We start from the raw sequence: 20,657 nt of genomic DNA, 5'->3' as shown, positions 1-20,657 counted from the left end.
CTAATTCTTTTCATAAAATTTAAAAAAGTGTTGAACACAGTTACATCTATTTTTGATAGGTGTAAGAGAAAGCTCAGACCAGAGGGAGAGATTTTGAGGAAATGCAGAGAAGGAACTGTGACGTTACAGAGCGTACCAGCTACAGCTGTTGGGGCTTAGGTCAATGTGATGTGTAGTTCACATTTAAAGGAAATTAAGCTTAAATCACAACTTCTCAAATGTATGAATTGCTTTGAACCTATGATGCACTGTTCTTGCTTTGATTTATTTTCTTAAAGTTAAGAATTACAACGTTGATAATTAATAGTAACTACTAATGAAACCGGCTTTATTGGGGCAAGTTATAATTTACTTTGGGCAAGGAAACTTCTGACTTTCCTGTCCTCACAAGGCAAGTATAAACAAAATGTGAAAATCTTAGAATCATGATTTTATACACACAATATTGACATTCATAGATGTCACTTATTGACAAAATCAGCTATATGTTATAAGTTATTAGTTAAATTGTTGGCAAAAAAACAATGTTGTGCATTGCTGCTCCAACATCCAGCTGGTATTGGTAAAATTGTTGACTTTGATAAATGTCAGTTTAAATGTATGAACACTTCATTTTCCACACTGTTGATATTATCTGTAACACATGTGCTTAATCATCCCCTCCAACAGTGAGTTGACACAATCTTACTGCTGCTCCCACATATCCCCACCTCCATTCTTTCATAGTGCTGTGCATTTGTGTCACTTATTTCATTTAAGTGAAGTCAGTTTTATTTGTATAGCGCCAAATCACAACAAAAGTTATCCCATGACACTTTACAAGTAGAGCAGGTCTAGTACCACACTTCAATGAATTTACACCCAACAATTCTCCATGAGCAAGCACATTCTGCAACAGCGGCGATGGAAACCTTCCTTTTAACAGGCAGGAACGTCGAGCAGATCCAGGCTCAATGGGGACGGCCTTCTGCTTTGACCGGTTGGGGGGGGAGAGAGCAGGAGAGTGGGGCAGAGACAAAGACAGATAATGGAGGACAACAGATATACAGAAGGAAAGCGAGGGACAGAGATAAAGAGAGAGAAAGGGAGGAGACTGATGGACAGACTACTACTACTCAGTAAAGATAGCTAGCAAAGAGCTACCTCAACAAGTTTTCGTCGAAAAAGAAAGCAGCTTGGAGGGCTGTTTAAGTTAACCGGTGGTGGACAGGTGAAAGACCATATGGAAACTACATGCTACAAACAAGTGCTAACAAAAGATGTTCACACCACAAATTTAAGCTAAGAACCTGAAGCATTGACATGCCAACTCGTAAATGTTTTTGCAATGTTGTTGACGCAACATCTCTGAAGAAATTAACAAAGTGTCTGAAATGATATCTGTACATGCTATAAGATGGGTGGATGTTGCTTTCAAAGAATGGGTTTAAATGGGGAAAACTATTTTGTTCTCTGTTGGCCAAGAAAGGAAAAAAACTTGACGGCATTGTTATTTACTAAAAATTCAAGGAAAAGATAGACCAGCTGCAAAATGAATCCGTAACACAATTAATGTGGTCACTGTAGCTGCTCTAATTGAATATTGATTGAGGTGACTGTCACTACGGTTACCTTTCTTGTCATTGATGAACCCAGTGTATTTTGGCAGTTAGTTATGCATAGTAGTGCTGTACAATTAATCCAATCGCAAACGAGATATTGGATTGTGTGATTAGATAGTTGAAAAGAGGAATTTACAAGCAATTTACAATTTAGATAAATGTTGTGAATATAACCATCCACCCTCTCAGTGTGTGGAGCCTGTTAACTTAATGCCCACCGGCAGTTTTGATGTATGTTGCTTGTGTGTGTGGTCCATTGACAACATGGCATCATGGATGCTGATGAGTAAGCTCACGCTGAACTGGGGGTGGAGGGAAAAAATGCATCATCAGTTATATGGCGAAACTTATGAAGCGCCATCAGTGCTTCCCCAAGAGAAGTTGTTGTGAGCTGTGTGCCCGATGCCCAATGTTCTTTTCAGATGAGGGCCTGGCACAGGCCAGTAACTGATTGGTGGCGCGGCTCTATAGATATCAGATTAGCGGATAGAGGTGGTATGGCTTGGATGTAGATTGAACATCTAGAAGGATTTCTTCTTGAAGGTTGCTGGTTCGATCCTCACTTCCCTTGGTGACCATTTTGGAGTGTCCAGAGCAAGATACTGAACCCTTAATTGCTCAGGATGAGTAAGCTGGCACGTTGCATGACAGCCTTCAACATCACTGTGTGAATGAAATAACACCACAAAGCCCTTCAGGTACCCAAAAAGGTAGAAAAAGCACTCCATAAATAGAGTTCATTTACGGTTTCCATGGAGTATTTGAATTGAGAATTTAGAAGAGGTGTGATTTTTTATTTATTTTTTTTAAACAGCCCAACACTACGTCAAAGGTTGAATGGAGATTTGGAAATATGTCTACATAATCTTGTGTTGATGTAAGTATATACTTCAACATCAATTATAGCAGTCTACAAATAATTTCAAGTTAAGTTTTAAGGTCATCATGATCTACAAAATGGGAAAAAAAATCTCTCATGGCATCAAGGTACGAAATAAGCACGAAGAATTCAATTTGTTCCATCCATCCATTTTCTATACCGCTTATCTGTTACAGGCCGTGGGGGTGGGGTTGGAGGTGCTAGAGCCTATCACAGCTGTCATTGGGTGAGAGGTGGGGTCCACCCTGGATGGGCCACTGGTCTGTCGCAGGGCCATGAGGAGCAATTAGGGGCTCAGTATCTTGCTCAAGGATACTTTGGGAGGATTTGACCATTCTCAAACCATTCTCCATTAACTTTTGAACTTCAAAATTTTGCCATGCCATTTAGACAAACTAAGATGTAGTTCCAAAGATTATTTCTTTTATGTGCTGACAGCTGCTAGCTGTGTGTGTGTGGGGACAAGACAGTCCCACGCATGCAGTTGAGATGGGGGCGGTAGTATATTAAGTACAATAAATGAATTGTTATTCATATGAAATTAATATGTAATTTACTTTTCTGATTGTAGTTGTTGCTAGTTAGCCCTGACCTTTCAGTTTAAGCATCTTTGCTTGTGTTAACTTCTACAAATTGTCCATTGTCAGCAGGGCGATTTTTAGTGTATGACTCTGACTGGCCACAGGGCTGTCCATGCTTGCACTTTACCACCATTTTAATCTACTACTCTGAGAAAGATTGGTTAAGTCAGTTCATCAGATGATTCATCACTGTTGTTACATTATATTGTATTCTGTACTAAGTATTTTACTGGATTGGACCTTTTGTCAATTAGAAGACAAAGTGATAAGTGGATTACTTTAGGCGTCATAAGTGAATTTAATCATTTTTGTAACAGTTTGTTACAGGGGTTGGATTTTATGAGCATTTAAGGCAGTTGGAACCATGAGATTACAATTCATCTTGTCAGGCTTCAAGCTGTGTGCTTGGCAATCAGTATCCTTCAAGGAGATACAGTTGTGATTTAGATGTGACAACAGCAAGCCTGGTGGCTCTTGAAGAGTTTAGTGTTGGTGCTGATGTAGCGTCTGTTTTATCATGAATGGAGAGTATTTTGTCATATTTCTAATGCTATCATATTACCCCCCAAGCATTTGATTAATGTAAGACTTTTTTTTTTTTTTAGAATTATGGTGGACCAGGATTTTGTTCAGTAGACTACAGCCCCACTTGTTGTATAAAGTTTAGCAGTTCATGGCAGTGCTGCAGGTTTCTAATGAAGTGTGTGAATACTCTTGTGCTCCTATCACTTGTGTAATTTGCACAGTGAATAAAGCCTTTCATATGAGGAATTAAAAAAAAAATAAAAAATTATATATATATATATATATATATATATATATATATATATATATATATATATATATATATATATATATATATATATATATAAGGTCAGACCCTCAGCTTTTTATAGTGCTGGTTTATAACAGTTAATTAGAGCTGGTTAACATTAATAGTTGAGATGGCCATCCCCACCATACATGCAGTTTTGAGATGATGCAGCAGTCACCATGACTGTTATATACCATTATAGTAGTAGCATCAGAGCAGACAAGGCAGTATATCAGCAGGTGTTGCAGCAGACTTTTTCTTACATATTGTGAATGGCCCTGACTAGACTGATCTTTTTCACTTTGTTAATTTCTTCCTATCTGGTCTTCTTTTCTGCCTATTGTAAAGTTCTGCTTCTCCTTGCCCCCCATGTCAGTAACTAATGTTTGTTTTCTTATCCCTCTGCCCCTCCCTTAATGGCCTTCCTTCACAGGTGTCAGGAGATGTGAGGACGGGTGTCGTCCATCGACTCCCTGATCTACCTGTGTATCAACACACTCCCCCACCCTCACCTTCAGCATGAATGGGGATATGCCTCATGTTCCCATCACCACTCTTGCTGGGATCGCTAGCCTCACAGACTGTGAGTGATGTGTCACCACGTCCATTTTTATCGCCATATGTTTTACAGTGTAACAATCCGATATTCTCTTGCATAAAAAATATTAATTTTATCATGTATTCCTGTCCTATTTTCTGCTGTCACACTTTCTTTATTGGTCTCTGTCTCTCTTTTCATCTTTTTGCCTGCCACCACTGTCTTTCCATCATCTCTCCTGTCTCAGTGTTGAACCAGCTGCCCCTTCCCTCCCCTCTCCCTGCCACCACCACTAAGAGCCTCCTGTACAATGGGAGGATTGCAGAGGAAGTTAACTGTCTACTGGGCTGTCGGGATGAGAATCTGGCCTCCCAGCTAGCCCATGGCCTCAACCAGGTGTCCACCGAGCACATGTGAGTTTGCCAGAGAATTTGTGACGACAACAAAAAATTGGCTTGTTGGTGTGCTCTACAGTAAGTGATCAGTAGAATATATAGCAACTAAAGTTAGGATACCAAATTGAATTTTTTTTTTTTTTATGTCTTTTTTTTCTTGGATGAAATTTGAAGAGGCCTTCATAAGATGGAGATATGACTTAAAACTATAAGAATCATTCTTTGCCTGTCATTAGATTTGGTCAAATTAATACTACATGTGAAAAAAAGCTCTGTGTTTCAAAATTATAATTAAAGAAAATACTTCCATTTTCCATGTTTCCAAAATGTTGATGAAATTGGTCATTACTTGCTTGCCGCTTGTTACTGTAAATTGGGCAGGCCTCTTACCTTTATGTCATAGTTTTATCATGTGCCTAAATGTATTGTTTGTGTGGGTTTCCAGAGAGCTGAAGGACAACCTGGGTAGCGATGAGCCAGAGGGAGATGCACCATTGCTGCTGCAGACCATGCTGGCCAGAAACCCCGGCATCTTCAGGGAGAAAAGTACGGGGGCACATTATGGATGCATCGTCACATTGGCGCTTCATCTTTGACTTTAACTTTTTTTTAATGTATTTGTAGGCATGGATATCTCAATATTTCTTTCCTTCCATCACTGTACAGATGTTATGCAGCAGCCAATGGTACAACAGTACAAGATCACTCAAAATTCCATGCATAGCCCAGCCCAGTCTGCAAACTTCCAGCCCACAGCAATTTCTCCCAATCCATCAAGGTGAGTTGGACTGACAGAAAAGGCTGATTTTAATGCATCTTAAAAAATGCTAACTATTTAATTTTTATTGATGTGTTTTCTGTCCTGTTTTTTCTTAGTATGTTGGGGTTAAATCACAATATGTGGAAATGTCATTGAGAATTTCCTGTATGTCCTATTATTTATTGAAAAATAATGCTGAAATATTGTGTAGGAATATAATTAGCTATTCTGCTATGTCATGTGCCACAACATATATTGCTGGCTGACTTTCTTTCTCTTCATCCTCTCCTCTAGCCGTTTTGTGGCCCCCCCGACTGGTTCCAGTAGTCGGTATATGGGCCAACAGAATAGTCCTGTGCCCAGTCCCTACACTCCTCAAAGCCCTGCCACTGGTTACATACAGCAGTATCCCCACCAACAACCACCCAGTTATAACCAACACCAACAGATACAACAAGGTGAGAGTTTATGGATGTGTTGCATGTTTTGTGCATTATAGGTCTGTCTGAATTCTCCATTATCCTTTTTCTTTCTCCATGGCATTTTATTATTCTTTATAATGAACCTTAATAGATTGAAGCAGTTGAAATCTATATTTGGACATGATGAAATGGGCAGTACAAAGAGAGAGATAACTACTTAAACATAAAAATATCTTAAGGTCTACATACCTACACATTACAAAAACAACAAACATTTTTTTATCATATACGGTCAAAACCTTGTTTAAAGACTGGAGCGATGTCTTTGTGCGCTGTGGTTAGTGTGAGTATGAGAACTGAGAATGTGCTGTCGGTCAGTAGCGTGGTAACAGTGGGGCTTATCTGTGTGAGTGATGGTGTGTTATGTTTTGTCACATTTAAAATAGACAAATCAATGTCTAACAATGAACAAGTATCAGTATAGTTGATGAAATGTCATCTTAGAGGCCAAAACAGTCATAGTTGCAATTTGTGTAAATTATGTGTTTGTGAATTAGTATAGAAGTTTTGTCACCATCTTGCTGGATGTCATGAAATGTTTTGGTCATCCATTGGAGATGAATAAAAAAGACCTTGGTCAGTGAGTTAAGTGACAAATTTTCTCCTTGTGTCTGAAAGTGTCAGTGGCAAGTCCCATGGTTCCAGGCAGCATACGAAACATCCATGAAGGCAAGGTATCGGGGCAGATGGCCAATGCTGCCAACCACCACTCAGACAGGCATGGCACTGATGACTACCTGAACATTGTTCACCGACTGGGTGATGAGGTACACTAAACTCAAGAAATGAATCAATATGTTGAAATGTACTAACCAGCCAGAGCAAAAGTGTATAAATTAACATCATTGGATGGGTTGCAGCAGTATTGATGAAGCATGCATAAAAAGAGGCTTTTTTTGTGTTGTCATCTCTATTTGTGTGCCAGCAACAGGGGGGCTTTAAATGCAAATAACTTACATCCATTAAGTTTTTTTATGGGAATCCTGTAAAACCAATATGTATAAATGTCAGTATCTCGGTGAGGGAATCTATCATTCACCTTTGAGACTGACAGATTTTGTACATCATGGTGGCCCCTGAGCATAGTAAATTTTGAGCCGTTGGCACCAGTGAAATACAGTACATACATGATCAAGATGTATCTTTCAAACTTTTATTTCAGAGATGTTTCTTCTGTATCCCTGTCACATGTGTCACTCATGGGAGGTTGCTGAACTGGTTCCCTTATGATGATTATTCTGGTACTTGGTACATATGGATGAAGCCTCGCTTAAAAAAGTCCTTTAGATATGCTTAGATATGCTGTTCAATGTAAAATGAATTGAGTAGGTTTTTTTGAATTACTTCAAAATTCACTCTGTTCCCAATCAGTGTTTTTCTGATTTGTTCAGACTTTTATGTGAAATCTCAATCTGCTATTAATGTTTTTACCATTAATGGAGGAAGTCCCAAAATAAACTAAATATTTTGGGGAAAATACTGACATGAACATACACAGGGTTTATATGGTCATGAAAAACCTAGAAGAGTCATGCAATTTGAAAACAGCACTGTCCAGGCCTGGCGAATTCTATATCTGTTCATCTTAATTTACTTAAATACATTTTCCCCATGGTTTTGTATTAATCCACATAGCTCGTCATTTCATGCATACACAGGCATCTCACAAAGGCAAGGAAGTGTATTGGTTTACAGTGATTGTGTATAAACACTATACACAAGGGGTGCAGAAAATAATCAATTCAAAGCATTGAGATGCTTATTTGGATCATTCGGAATCGATACAGTTAAGTCACATAATCTATTTTTAAATATAAATAAAACAAGTTTGATGGTCGCGTTTCCTGTTTCTGCCTGGACAATACAGTTTTAGAGTTCAGGTTGCATTATGGGTGAAGCATGAGCACAGTAAATTAAAAAAAAAAGAAAGATGCAACATGGCTGAGGAATGAAGCAAGAGTAACCGAAGTGCAATAAAAAATCCATACAATTTGAAGGTGGATGTCTTGGAGCATGGTTTTTATGACATTCCTGAGAGGCATGAACTGGACAAGACCCACACTATTTGTAAAAATTGCCATGCCAGGTTTTCGCCAGCTAGTTAAGACCCTGGAACCACGGTACGAGATACCTCCTCAGCAAACAATAGCATACACAGTTATGCTGGCATTATGCACAGAGACAAAAGCCCAGGTGATCGATTCAATGAGGGAAGCTAGCCATATGGCAGTCACATGTGGTTTGTGGACTTGTGTGGTGACTGAGTCCTATCTAACAGTAACTGGACATTACCTTAATGACAACTGGGACATATTTTCGCATGTGCTGCAAACCAGAGCTGTTTTTGAGAGCCACGCTGGTTTTCATCTGGCTGAGCTTTTGACTGGTGGTGTTTAGGAGGGGCAGCGAACAGAAAAAGCTGTTGTGTTAGTCACAGATGAGGCAACAAATAGGCTCAACCTATATTTATATTTTTCTTTACAGCTTTAGAAACGTGAAATTTGTTTATATCTTAATTTTAAAGCAGCTCTCAGAGTTCATATTTATCTGACTTTTTGTGTTGATTGATGAAAAAGTCATGTGTGGTAATACAGAAAATTGTGAATGCGATGCATCGAGATGAATCATATAATCAAATCCAGTCGAATCATAGACTGGTGAATAGAGGGCGGTGAAGATGCACACCCCTGCCATACACAGTGTTAAATAATCTGCTCATTGCAAGGAGTTTTTCCTGTATTGTCAGAATGCAACTTTCTCTCTCTATTAGTTGTATGAATAGCAGGGATATGCACACACACAGTGCAGTTAGTGTTTCCCAATAGAATAAGGCTTTATTGTTGGCATTTGAACAATATTTGGCGTGGAAGCTTATATCGCTCTTGTTTGTGTTATCCAGGAGAGTGACTCCACCATGAGGAATCCTGCTTTCCCTCTGAGGTCTCCACAGTCAGGTTGTTCTCCAGCAGGGAGTGAAGGAACACCCAAACGTAAGGAAACCAGACAAACTTTTTGGCTGGGTCCAAGGGCCAGCACAACAAAAGGATTGTTGCTGACTGATTATAGTTTCTGCTGGGTGATTGATTTTTTCGCCATTTGTCTGTGGCTCAGTGATTGTCATTGGTTCCTTTTCTTTTAAAATGAATCCGTTGTAATTGACATACAGCTGACCAGTGCCATGGCTTAATATATGAATTTACTGGATCACTATTTTCCTCGAATGACAGTGACATGTTTGTTACATTCTGTGTGGTGGGAGACATTTGGTTTGGCCAATGTGGTCCAGCTGTAGATTATGTTTTGTGTTCTTATTGGTGCTGATTGGACCTGATAAACACCTGTGTCTACTGCAGGGTCATCTGACCCAGGGGTAAACGCCAATCAAAACTGTTCCCATTGCTGAAAAACATGCCGTTTTTTTGTTTTGGCCATTGGATATGGGACAATTGTGGCTGTCTTCCTTTCAGCGTTCAGTTGTCATGTTTGAGGTCTGATTTTATGCCTTTTCTTTTCATGTGCCTTGAAAGAAGACCTAATTTTTTTGTTTGCCCTCTGCTTCTCACAGCGGGTTCTCGTCCCCCGCTGATTTTGCAGTCACCACCTCCGTATGCTCCCTCACCAAGAGAGGGAGGACCTGACCAGAAACAGCAGCTCCAGCAAAGGAAGAAAACTCCAGCAGTTAAAGAGGAGAAAGACATGTATGACATTGTTAGCTCACCAAACAAGGACTCAACCAAACTTACTCTCAAATTGTCCAGAGTCAAGTCAAATGAGTCTGATCCTCCAGGTAAGAGAACATTTGGATTACTTTAGTTTAAGCTGAATGCCCACTTTCAAAATGTTACTTTATTGAGGCTTCCCTCCACATAGTGCTTGGTTAGAACAAATATTTAGAGTAATGGGAACCATTAGCCCTTCAAATACAAACTACAATATGTTTTTGTGAATATCGCAGGTGACATGTCAGGTATGGACCAGAACTCTGACAATATGGAGGCAGAACTGGGCTTCCAGCAGGTGCCTGTTCTCCAGCAAAACCTAGGAGCACGGCAACAACAGGTCTCCCAGCAGGCAGGAGGTGCAACAAGTGGTCTCCAGCCTCCAAGTTCCCCTTATGACGAGGCAGAGCTCGATGCCCTCGCTGAAATTGAAAGGATAGAACGAGAGGCGGCCAGTGAGAAATGTTCAAAGGAGGTGCAAGATAAAGGTGTGCAGGATATTCATGAATTGTATGGATATAAACATCTTTTGGAGATTTACCGCTGTATGACTGTATTGATTTATATTATTGTCTCTATGTTTACAGACAAGCCACTGAAGAAAAGAAAACAAGACTCATTTCCCCTGGAGCCAGGTGCAGGCGGACCAGGTGGTCCCACAGGAGCCCCAGGCAGTGGATCAACAGGAGGGGGCAATGCTGGAAAAATGACCCCACAAGAGGCCACCGCAGCTGGGAATGGTGCCAGTCGCCCTCCCCTCATGGTGAGCATCGACCTCCAGCAGGCAGGCCGAGCTGATGGTCAGCTTGACCCCTGTCTGGCAGCCCCTATTCCAGCCCTTGAGGCCCAACGTTGGCCTGAAGAACCAGCTAGTGGGCCTGCGGCAGTTGAGGGTTCTGACACAGCATTGCGGTTGAAACCAGATGGACGGCCAGAAGTCATCAAGAACAGGGTTGATAAACATGACAGCAGGAGAGATGGCCGTGAGTCATCAAAGCACCGGCATGAGGAGAAGTCCTCAGACAGGCGGGCAGAGATGCCAAAGTCATCGAATCGAGGGGAACATGGACGAGACAGGGACCGAGAATCTGACAGAGACAGGAGACATCGGAGCGAGACAGGAGGTCGAGACCGACGCTCCCCTGATGCTCGCTACCGAAGTGACAGAGAAAAGTCGGGCTTCCGGGCTTCTTCAGTTGGAGAGCCTGGTCGGGGCAACCATAGGCAAGAGGGTTCAAAAGCGGCCTCGTCTGCTTCTGGTGCTAAACTTCCAGATTCTTTCCCTGCTCAGCTCCTGGGAGGGCATAGTGGCGCACTGAAGAACTTCCAGATCCCTAAGGTGATCTGGGCTTACCAAATCAAATACCTACCAATCATTCAACTGTCACTGCTTGCAATCTCACAAATCACACCACTGCTCACTCTTGTTTTTGTCTTAATTTTTTACATTCATGAACCTTTGGGTTATCCCAGGGATAGTTTTTGAAATTCTATTAACACATTAACCCAAACCTAACATCTGTTTATAGTAGAAGTACATGTTGTGTGTGATTTATTCAAACATACTTTCCGTGCATTATAAAGAGCAGAAAAGCACAACTCTTAAAGAAATGCTCCACTGCTTTTTGAGACAGGGGCATTCACATTATCCAAAACTTACTAACTATCAATTCAGTGTTCAGAGGTGTAGCTCCCCCTATTATGGGATTTATTTGCAAATATCACAAACAACAGAATATCAAGTGCAGAGCTTGTCATATAACAGATATATTAGCCTATGTCGACCATGTTTAAGATAATTTTTAAAAAAATAAAATATTCACCAGACTTTATGTATAAATGAGATACATATTGAAACCAATATGAGTTAAGTTCCCCAACATGGATCGCGTTATAACAAAACCTTCTTCTCCTCTGTCACTTTCAGCTAATTGATGATATAAATAGCTCCAAACACTCATCTCGCTACCCTAGTGCGTCAAATCATCTCATTGGTTTTATTGTCACTCTTAAAAAAAAAAAAAAAAAAAAGGCCTAGTCAACCAACAATGAGTTTCCTGTATTGCCTGTGTTATACAGTGTGATGCAGACAAGCTAAAATATTGGCAGTGATTTAAGTGAGAGATCATTATTGATCATGGGAAGCAACTTCCACGTGCAGTTTGGTCCATTATTCGCTATTACTTAGTGATGGCAGGGATTTACTACGTTGTCGTAGTTGACCATTTGTTATGCATTACACCCGCCACTTCAAATATAAATGTAATTTTGAAAAACTGTGGAGTATTCCTTTAAGTATTTCTCATCAAAACTATACTGGGAACACATGAAAATCACTAATCTCATTCAGTCAGTTTGAGCCATTGTTTGCAATTTGTCATCCCATATTTTTTTTTTGTGTGTCTGTGAACAAATCTCATCTTCTGTCATAAAATTTAAACTGTGAAATTATTGAAGTTAAAACTTAATTGGAAGAGGACACGGACAGAGGGTTGACTCCTTTCTTTTCTTTCAGATTAAACGTGATAAGGATGGTGGTGTTGGAAGTGAAGGTCAAATCTGGGGCCAGCCAAAGGTCAAACTGGAGAGGCTGGGTTTGGTGCAGGACTTTGAAAAGAGGCCTAAACCTGTGGTCGTTCTGAAAAAGCTCTCCATTGACCAGATCCAAAGAATCATTCGTCACAGCAAGTCTGGAAAGAACAGATTCTCCTCAGGAAAGTCTGGCAAAAGTAAGAACACAACATAAAGCCTTTTTGTGTTCATATCGTGCATCTTGCTTTGTGTAGTTTTTGCTGTCATTTTTTTCTCTTTGACTTAAGAAAAAGGTATGAATATATTGATGGCATTAAGTGTTAATTTGCTCTGAAATTATGGTGGAGATTCAGGCCTCCTTGCCTCATAACTTTTCACATATTCAGGTGGGATGGACCCAGCAGTTCTGAAGGAGCTGCCCCCCGAGTTGCTGGCAGAGATTGAGTCAACCATGCCCCTTTGTGAACGGGTAAAGATGAACAAGAGGAAACGAAGCACTGTCAATGAGAGACCCAAATATGCTGAGGTCAGCTCAGATGATGACACAAGTGGGGAATGTGAGTACAGTTTTATTTTTTTTTCTTAGCTTTTCAACTCGTGTTATGCATTTAGGGATGGTAACGTCAGTCAACTGCTCTGGTACAAATGGAAAATTGTTGAAGTAAATTCTTTTTTTTTTGGATAAAGTTTAAGTTTTTTGCAGCCATTTTTGCTCCTGCGATGATAAATCGTTTTGACATAGCCTGACATTTTCTTTACGGCTACCATGAGGTTTTCTTTCTTAATCAACATAAGTGAAACTAAAAAAAGCTATCAAATGCATTGCCATGAAATGGAGAAAGAGACATTCATGTCTGTCTGGTGCAACAGTCTATTTTTGTATGTATTAAGGACCCATTTCTTTTAAAGATTCTGCCTGAGCCATTTATTTTTAATCTCGACAGCTGCAAGGAAACGTCAGCGTAGAGACAAAGACAGGTCTTGGGAGTTTGAAGAAAGAGAGCGGCGAGGTTCAGGGGAGCATCGGAAAAGCGGGCACCGGGACGGCCGAAGAGGCTCAGGGAGCCGTTACCGAGACTCTTCAGAAGAAGATTCACCACCACCCAGCATGAGTGAAAGTCTGTTTTCAAATGATAACCTAAAAGATTTCACATTATTTTTTCTTTATCTTTTGATCTGTAAAAGTGATAAAACTGCATGGGGAGTCATTGATGAATCTTCAATATTAAAACTAATGTCACATTTAAGATACATGAGTCTAGAAAACATAAAAGCGAAAAATTATGTTCTCTGATTCAGTTGCCAGAAAAATGAAGATGAAGGAGAAGCAGAAGAAACGGAAAGCATATGAACCCAAGCTAACCCAAGAGGAGCTAATGGACTCTTCCACATTCAAGAGGTTTTTAGCGAGCATTGACAACATTCTGGAAAATCTGGAGGATGTGGATTTTACGACCATGGGTACATATCAGGACTCAGTCCTTTTTCAGTGTTGTTTGGTTGTTTATTTCTGTTTTTGTTTTTTTGTTTGTTTTACAATGATGTGTTCGCTGTGTGTGTGTGTTTTCTTGCAGCAGATGATGATGAGATACCTCAGGAATTACTGCTTGGTAAACACCAGTTGAATGAGCTGGGCAGTGAATCCGCCAAAATTAAGGCCATGGGCATCTCCAGCAGGGTATTGTGAAACATAGATATAACATAGTATAATTATAATACAGTTAAACTAATGTGGTTTGTAACCAGTATGGCTGTTTGACATATTTTTAATAAATGGTTTCTGTACTTTTAGATACCATCAGACAAGCTGGTGAAGCTGTTGAACATACTGGAGAAGAACATCCAGGATGGATCCAAGCTCTCCACCATGATTAACCATGTGAGAGCCTCCCATACTTTTTGCTTCTGATATTCTATTCAATGTCAAATAATTCATTGTCAATTTAGGGTGATTATAAGTGTGTGTTTTGATGTAAAGTTGTTAGAATGTTCTTCTGAGTATTGGTACTATTAAATGTATTCTCCTTTTTCTCTCCTTTCTGACCCCAGGACCACGATGCTGAGGATGAGGAGAGACTGTGGCGAGACCTAATAATGGAAAGAGTCACAAAGTCAGCAGATGCCTGCTTGACAGCTCTTAACATTATGACCTCAGCACACATGCCGAAGGCTGTCTACATTGAGGATGTCATCGAGCGGGTGCTACAGTACACCAAGTTCCATCTTCAGAACACACTGTATCCACAGTATGACCCTGTCTACAGAGTGGACCCACATGGAGGTGAGGATGAAGGGGAAATTGTTCTGTGCATCCTGCTGTTATAATGTGATCAAGTTTTTGGCATGAGAGTAATGGTTAATGAATCCTTAATTTTGTAGAAATCTGTCTTTATGTTCATTTATGATAGGTAAAAGAATTCCTGTGAATCAGTGAGGGATTAATTCATCACAAATTTCACATGTCAAGTATGAGGGACGGAAATAGCTAAACAGAATTACTTTTTTCCATGCAGGTGGCATGTTGAGCTCCAAGGCAAAGCGAGCAAAATGCTCCACACACAAGCAACGCGTGATTGTTATGTTGTACAACAAAGTGTGCGACATCGTCAGCAACATCTCAGAGCTCCTAGAGATCCAGCTTCTTACAGATACCACCATCCTCCAGGTACAAATACTAAACACTTCATTTTAGGTTGTTGAAGATCTGGACACCAGATTTTACGAGATGATTTGTCCTGTTTTGTCTGTAACTCTTTGTTCACTGTTTTTTTGCTTTTCCTCCCTACATACTTCTTTTTCTGTCCAATCATTTTTTATCACAGGTTTCTTCAATGGGTATCACTCCATTCTTTGTGGAGAATGTCAGTGAGCTGCAGCTGTGTGCTATTAAACTTGTTACAGCAGTAAGTCATTTTTTTCCTGTCATCAAATAAAAATGCTCAAATCCTCAACCACACAACCGAGCTGGTTAAGACAACCCGCCATACTGTTTCCTGTCCAGGTATTCTCACGTTATGAGAAGCATCGACAGCTGATTTTGGAAGAGATCTTCACATCTTTGGCCAGGCTGCCGACCAGTAAACGCTCCCTCAGGAACTTCAGGTATCTTCTGTCATATGAATTGACATTTATTTATGACCATTAGATGTTGCCAGTTAGGAGAAATCACATGAAAGCTTCCATAATAGTTCATGTAGTGAAGTGATAGATGGAGAGGAAGTGAAGACTTCTTCTGATGTGAATGGTCTTCCTTACCTGAATAATACCCATGATAGTAATGTATTACACATCCTTGTCTTCAGATTGAACAGCTCTGACCAGGATGGAGAGCCTATGTACATCCAAATGGTGACAGCGCTGGTGCTGCAGCTCATCCAGTGTGTCGTCCACCTCCCCAATGACAAAGACATATTTGAAGAGTACGACAGTAAGGTAGGAGGCATGCATAAATACAGCACACAGTCAAGCAAATACAAATGTACCTGTGTACACATATTTTTACCTAGCAGTCGCACTTGTTGCTCAGGCTATAAGTTGATGGGTTTATTTGTTTGTTTGTTTTAAAGGTGGACCAAGATGTGCTGATAACCAACTCGTATGAGACAGCAATGAGAACAGCACAGAACTTCCTCTCAGTCTTCCTCAAAAAGTAATAATATCCATTACTATACTGCATTTGAATGCACAATTTAACTATAATAGTGTACTGTACTAAAGAGTGCACTGTTTATCCTTACGGTCAACACAATAGACCTGTATTTACTAATATATTAGAAAAATGCAAATGATTATTAAATCACCCCTGGGCATGTAGGAACTGTGGGAGATGTAAACAAAACAATCCTGGAGCACACTGCCAAAACATTGCTCTGGTGCATCCTAGATTCCGTCTAATATTCTGTGCCTTGAGGAAGTACAATCTACAATAAGGGATCACAGTATTTTTCTCTGTTAGGATTTGCCTTTGCTCTCCAGATATTTTCCCTTTTTTGGGCACTTGTGTTTTTCTTCCTCTCTCACATTGCTTTGGTTTTCCTCCCTTAGGTGTGGCAGTAAGCAAGGAGAAGAAGATTACCGGCCACTGTTTGAGAACTTTGTCCAGGACCTACTCTCGACAGTTAATAAACCAGAGTGGCCTGCTGCGGAGCTGCTGCTCAGTCTGCTTGGTAGACTACTGGTAAGTATGGCACTGCTCTGTCTTTAAACTGATGACATTATGCATCTGTGATCTGTGATGATAGGGAGTGTCACAACATAGTATTTCTTGCTGACATATGTTCATTTTATCTCCTCTCGGTCTTTTCCTTCCTCAGGTGCATCAGTTCAGTAATAAGCAGACCGAGATGGCTCTGAGAGTGGCGTCTCTTGACTACCTGGGCATAGTGGCTGCCCGTCTGAGGAAGGATGCTGTCACCAGCAAGATGGACCAGAGATCAATTGATCGCATTTTACAAGCGGTAGAACAACCGTATTACATTTCTTTGGTTTACTTTGAATGTACAAATCAATGGACACTTTCTGAAAGAGTTGTTTGTGGTTGTGCAGTCTCCAGGTAATGATGAGACCCAGCAGCTGCAGAAGGCTTTACTGGACTACTTGGAAGAGAATGCTGAGACAGATGCCTCATTGGTGGTGAGTTTACTGCTGATATGATGAGTCAAAATGCTGTTGTCACTGAAAGATTTTTACATGTTCTATTAAATTGTCTTCAGTGCAGAAGAAAGCTTTTGTTGACTTAGTACCTAAATACAGAATAATTTCCTTTGAATTATGTGAAGCTGATATTGAGGCCTACTTTCTTTTCTAGTTTGCTAGAAAGTTCTACATTGCCCAGTGGTTCCGGGACACCACAACAGAAGCTGAGAAGTCCATGCGCAACCAGAATCCAAAGGATGAGGACTCTTCGGATGGACCACAACATGCCAAGGAGATGGAGACAACTGGTGAAATTATGCAGCGCGCTGAGAAACGCAAGAAGTTCCTCCGCAACATCATCAAGACCACACCAGCTCATTTTGCGACACTAAAGTACGTAAATGTCCCAGCAATATACAAAATTGCATGATTCCAGCCTTTCATGATTGCACTGTAAGGACTGTATCTTAGCCACAATCCCCTGTCAGCCGGTCTCAATGCCAATTTACTGCTAATCTTGCAATTTTCTTCCCCTGTGACTTTTTTTTTTAAGAATGAACTCTGACACCGTGGACTATGATGACTCCTGTCTGATCGTGCGTTATTTGGCCTCCATGAGGCCGTTCGCCCAGAGCTTTGATATTTATTTAACACAGGTAAGATTTGAACATTCCTGTCAATTAATTATTTAATTTTGTTGTTGTTGTTGCTTTCTTGTAATCTAATCAATTAAAAATTCGTATGTTATATTGACTGGGGCGCGCCCCCCCCCCCCTTTTTTTTTATAAGATCTTGCGAGTCCTTGGTGAAAGTGCCATAGCTGTAAGGACTAAAGCCATGAAATGTCTGTCTGAGGTTGTGGCTGTGGACCCCAGCATACTGGCAAGGGTATGTGTGGATCTCTCCTTGAATTTGCTCATGATTGATTTATCCATTGGCTATAAACTTGTGTTGTTTTAACCTTAAACTGTCTATTTCTTCTGTAAATGATTCTATCTCATTCTTTGCCTGTTGGGTTTGTAACTTATGTACACTTACTACCGGTGTATGTGCTGACTCTGCTCTTCTTCCGCAGTCTGACATGCAGCGTGGTGTTCACGGTCGTCTGATGGACAACTCCACAAGTGTGCGAGAGGCTGCAGTAGAACTGCTGGGCAGATTTGTGCTCAGCAGACCCCAACTCACTGAGCAGTACTATGACATGCTCATAGAAAGGATACTGGTAAGTATTGTTTTGAGTTCAATAATAAAAATTTAAAAAAACGAACAACTTGTTTACTGTCGAGGATTAATACAGGATAGAAACTAATGCTTTCTCAATGCAATCCAACACAGAATCCTTGCTTTTTTTCCTTTCGGCTCTGAGTAGTCAGCATAGTGAATCTGAGGAGTGAACACATTGAAATTGTTGTCCCTGTTACCATGGAAATGTTCAGTAGGGTTCATAGGAAGTTCACTCTTCACTGTAGTCCTATACTGCCATCTATTGTAAGAAAAATGTTAATGCATCCATGTAGATATTTGTAAATGGGAACAACTTGTTGTGACAAAATATTTACAGGATATTGTAAAACCGTACTTGAATATTTGTGGTCCAGGACACTGGTATCAGCGTGAGGAAACGAGTGATCAAGATCCTCAGAGACATCTGTCTGGAGCAGCCGACCTTCAGTAAGATTACTGAGATGTGTGTCAGGATGATCCGCAGGGTCAACGATGAGGAAGGCATCAAGGTACTTATCCTAACTCATTTGTACCTTTTCTCACTTTTCTTTTAATTATTTTTCTTCGTACTAAATTCCCTTCAGCTGCATTTTAGATTCATTTCTTTGTATTTCTGTATAAACTGTGTATAATTTGTACAGATCCCACCTGACAGTCTATGTACTTACTCATAGAAATTGGTGAATGAGACATTCCAGAAGTTATGGTTTACTCCAACTCCAGCACATGACAAAGAGACCATGACAAGAAAGATCCTCAACATCACTGATGTGGTCAGTTCAACAGATATAACACTTTATGCAATTATTGCTGTCATTTACCTCAAAAGAAAGATGATGTCTTTTGTTCAGCTCATCCTGTGTCCTTTTGAAAGATTATTGAAAGAGAATTTTTTTTTTTCACATGCATTTCTTTTTCTTATTTCAAGGTTGCTGCATGTCGAGACACCGGCTATGACTGGTTTGAGCAGCTTCTTCAGAATGTAAGTGTGTGGCTTGGTGTCAGAGCTTCTCCTGGTGGGAGTGTATTGATATTCAGAATCTAATAAAACCAATATTGTCCCTCTTGCATTAGCTTCTCAAGTCTGAGGAGGACGCCTCTTATAAGCCAGCCAAAAAGGCCTGTGTCCAGCTAGTCGACAATCTGGTGGAGCACATCCTTAAATACGAGGAGTCTCTTGCAGGTATGAGGTTGTGCTTGCATTTAAAAAAATGTTTTCGAAGTGGCAGTATGTGTATAACATCAGGAAAAAAATGTTTCCTCTTTCCTCGGCAGAGAACAAAGGTGTAAACTCAACACGATTAGTGGCCTGTATCACCACATTGTACTTGTTCAGCAAGATCAGGGCCCAGCTCATGGTCAAACATGCCATGACCATGCAACCTTACCTAACCACAAAGTGTAATGTAAGTAGTGTCTATACACTCACTTTCATATTACTTGATCAATGGCATCAATATTAATTGATTATCCATTTGGCTCTGAGTCGCCTGATCTTCAGAAGCTTCTTTGCTAATGAGTGTTTGCTTGTACCTTGCAGACTGCCAATGACTTCATGGTGATTTGTAATGTGGCAAAGATCTTGGAGCTCGTGGTACCTCTGATGGAGCACCCTAGTGAAACTTTTCTTGCCACCATTGAAGAAGACCTCATGAAGCTTATCATCAAATACGGCATGACTGTGCGTGACTTGACATTTATATTGTGCTGTCGCATCAGGCTTCCTCTGTCGTAGATTCGTGGATCAAATGATTGTCTTTCATTTTCTAGGTGGTCCAGCACTGCGTCAGCTGTCTTGGAGCTGTTGTTAACAAAGTCACACACAACTACAAGTTTGTCTGGGCCTGTTTCAACAAATTCTATGGTGAGTTACATTTAGCAACTTTGATCTTTAAATTTCACAATTTTCTCCATAATAGATGTCTGTAATTTTAGCATATATCTAATATAGACATGAATTTCTCCTGTCTTTTTTCCCCTCCAGGTGCACTTAACAAGCTGAAGATTCAGCATCAAGAGGATCCGAACAGCACAACGTTGGTAGCAAACAAACCTTTCCTGCTGCGATCACTTTTCACTGTGGGTGCCCTAGCCCGACACTTTGATTTTGACCTGGAGGAGTTCAAAGGCACCAACAAGGTATGAGAGAAATTTGAAATTAAATCTTTAGTGAAGGATTGAATTTTGAATTTCAGTTATTCACCGCTAAGCTCTGAGACAAACCAGCCACATTTTTTATGTAACCCAAATTAAGGGGTACATTCAAAATTGTTTAGCCGTCCCATCTTTACTGCTTCAACAACAAATAGTGGAGGAAACGTTCTTTCGCCCTAACTAAGTCTGTGTATTTTGTGTGCAGGTTGTTATCAAGGAGAAAGTTCTTGAGCTGCTGTTATACTTCACCAAACATGAGGATGAGGAAGTCAAGACCAAAGCCATCATCGGTTTAGGTAAGAGCATCATTTTAAAAAATGATTACTTCTGACAAAAGGCAAA

The 20,657-nt window shown here is 40.3% G+C and overlaps 1 protein-coding gene across 3 annotated transcripts in view; it reads left to right on the top strand.

Annotated features, from left to right (window-relative positions):
- Positions 1-20,657, top strand: part of nipbla (NIPBL cohesin loading factor a) — a 29,950-nt gene that overhangs the window by 3,990 nt on the left and 5,303 nt on the right. The window contains exons 3-40 of one of the 3 annotated variants that reach the window (XM_086206269.1): positions 4,310-4,459; positions 4,662-4,827; positions 5,255-5,355; positions 5,476-5,587; positions 5,864-6,027; positions 6,670-6,818; positions 8,951-9,041; positions 9,617-9,838; positions 10,007-10,258; positions 10,358-11,109; positions 12,286-12,499; positions 12,689-12,859; positions 13,247-13,420; positions 13,602-13,763; positions 13,880-13,980; positions 14,095-14,181; positions 14,352-14,583; positions 14,816-14,967; positions 15,125-15,205; positions 15,304-15,404; positions 15,605-15,734; positions 15,869-15,951; positions 16,347-16,479; positions 16,616-16,759; positions 16,848-16,934; positions 17,110-17,330; positions 17,491-17,593; positions 17,727-17,825; positions 18,013-18,159; positions 18,536-18,670; positions 18,836-18,934; positions 19,090-19,143; positions 19,236-19,344; positions 19,437-19,567; positions 19,702-19,842; positions 19,932-20,025; positions 20,146-20,300; positions 20,521-20,611. In XM_086206269.1, the coding sequence (XP_086062395.1) occupies positions 4,396-4,459; positions 4,662-4,827; positions 5,255-5,355; positions 5,476-5,587; positions 5,864-6,027; positions 6,670-6,818; positions 8,951-9,041; positions 9,617-9,838; positions 10,007-10,258; positions 10,358-11,109; positions 12,286-12,499; positions 12,689-12,859; positions 13,247-13,420; positions 13,602-13,763; positions 13,880-13,980; positions 14,095-14,181; positions 14,352-14,583; positions 14,816-14,967; positions 15,125-15,205; positions 15,304-15,404; positions 15,605-15,734; positions 15,869-15,951; positions 16,347-16,479; positions 16,616-16,759; positions 16,848-16,934; positions 17,110-17,330; positions 17,491-17,593; positions 17,727-17,825; positions 18,013-18,159; positions 18,536-18,670; positions 18,836-18,934; positions 19,090-19,143; positions 19,236-19,344; positions 19,437-19,567; positions 19,702-19,842; positions 19,932-20,025; positions 20,146-20,300; positions 20,521-20,611 (5,704 nt within the window). In that variant the 5' untranslated portion in view covers positions 4,310-4,395. Of the gene's footprint in view, positions 1-4,309; positions 4,460-4,661; positions 4,828-5,254; positions 5,356-5,475; positions 5,588-5,863; positions 6,028-6,669; positions 6,819-8,950; positions 9,042-9,616; positions 9,839-10,006; positions 10,259-10,357; positions 11,110-12,285; positions 12,500-12,688; positions 12,860-13,246; positions 13,421-13,601; positions 13,764-13,876; positions 13,981-14,094; positions 14,182-14,351; positions 14,584-14,815; positions 14,968-15,124; positions 15,206-15,303; positions 15,405-15,604; positions 15,735-15,868; positions 15,952-16,346; positions 16,480-16,615; positions 16,760-16,847; positions 16,935-17,109; positions 17,331-17,490; positions 17,594-17,726; positions 17,826-18,012; positions 18,160-18,535; positions 18,671-18,835; positions 18,935-19,089; positions 19,144-19,235; positions 19,345-19,436; positions 19,568-19,701; positions 19,843-19,931; positions 20,026-20,145; positions 20,301-20,520; positions 20,612-20,657 lie in introns of all 3 variants that reach the window. The other 2 variants (XM_086206268.1, XM_086206270.1) reach the window with 2 other exon arrangements.

This window comes from Aulostomus chinensis, chromosome 6 (assembly GCF_037954235.1).
Source record: "Aulostomus chinensis isolate RoL2024-O1b breed Wild chromosome 6, RoL_Achi_v1.0, whole genome shotgun sequence".
NCBI classification, from domain to species: Eukaryota; Metazoa; Chordata; class Actinopteri; order Syngnathiformes; family Aulostomidae; genus Aulostomus; species Aulostomus chinensis.
This window is presented reverse-complemented; position numbering and strand designations above follow the sequence as displayed.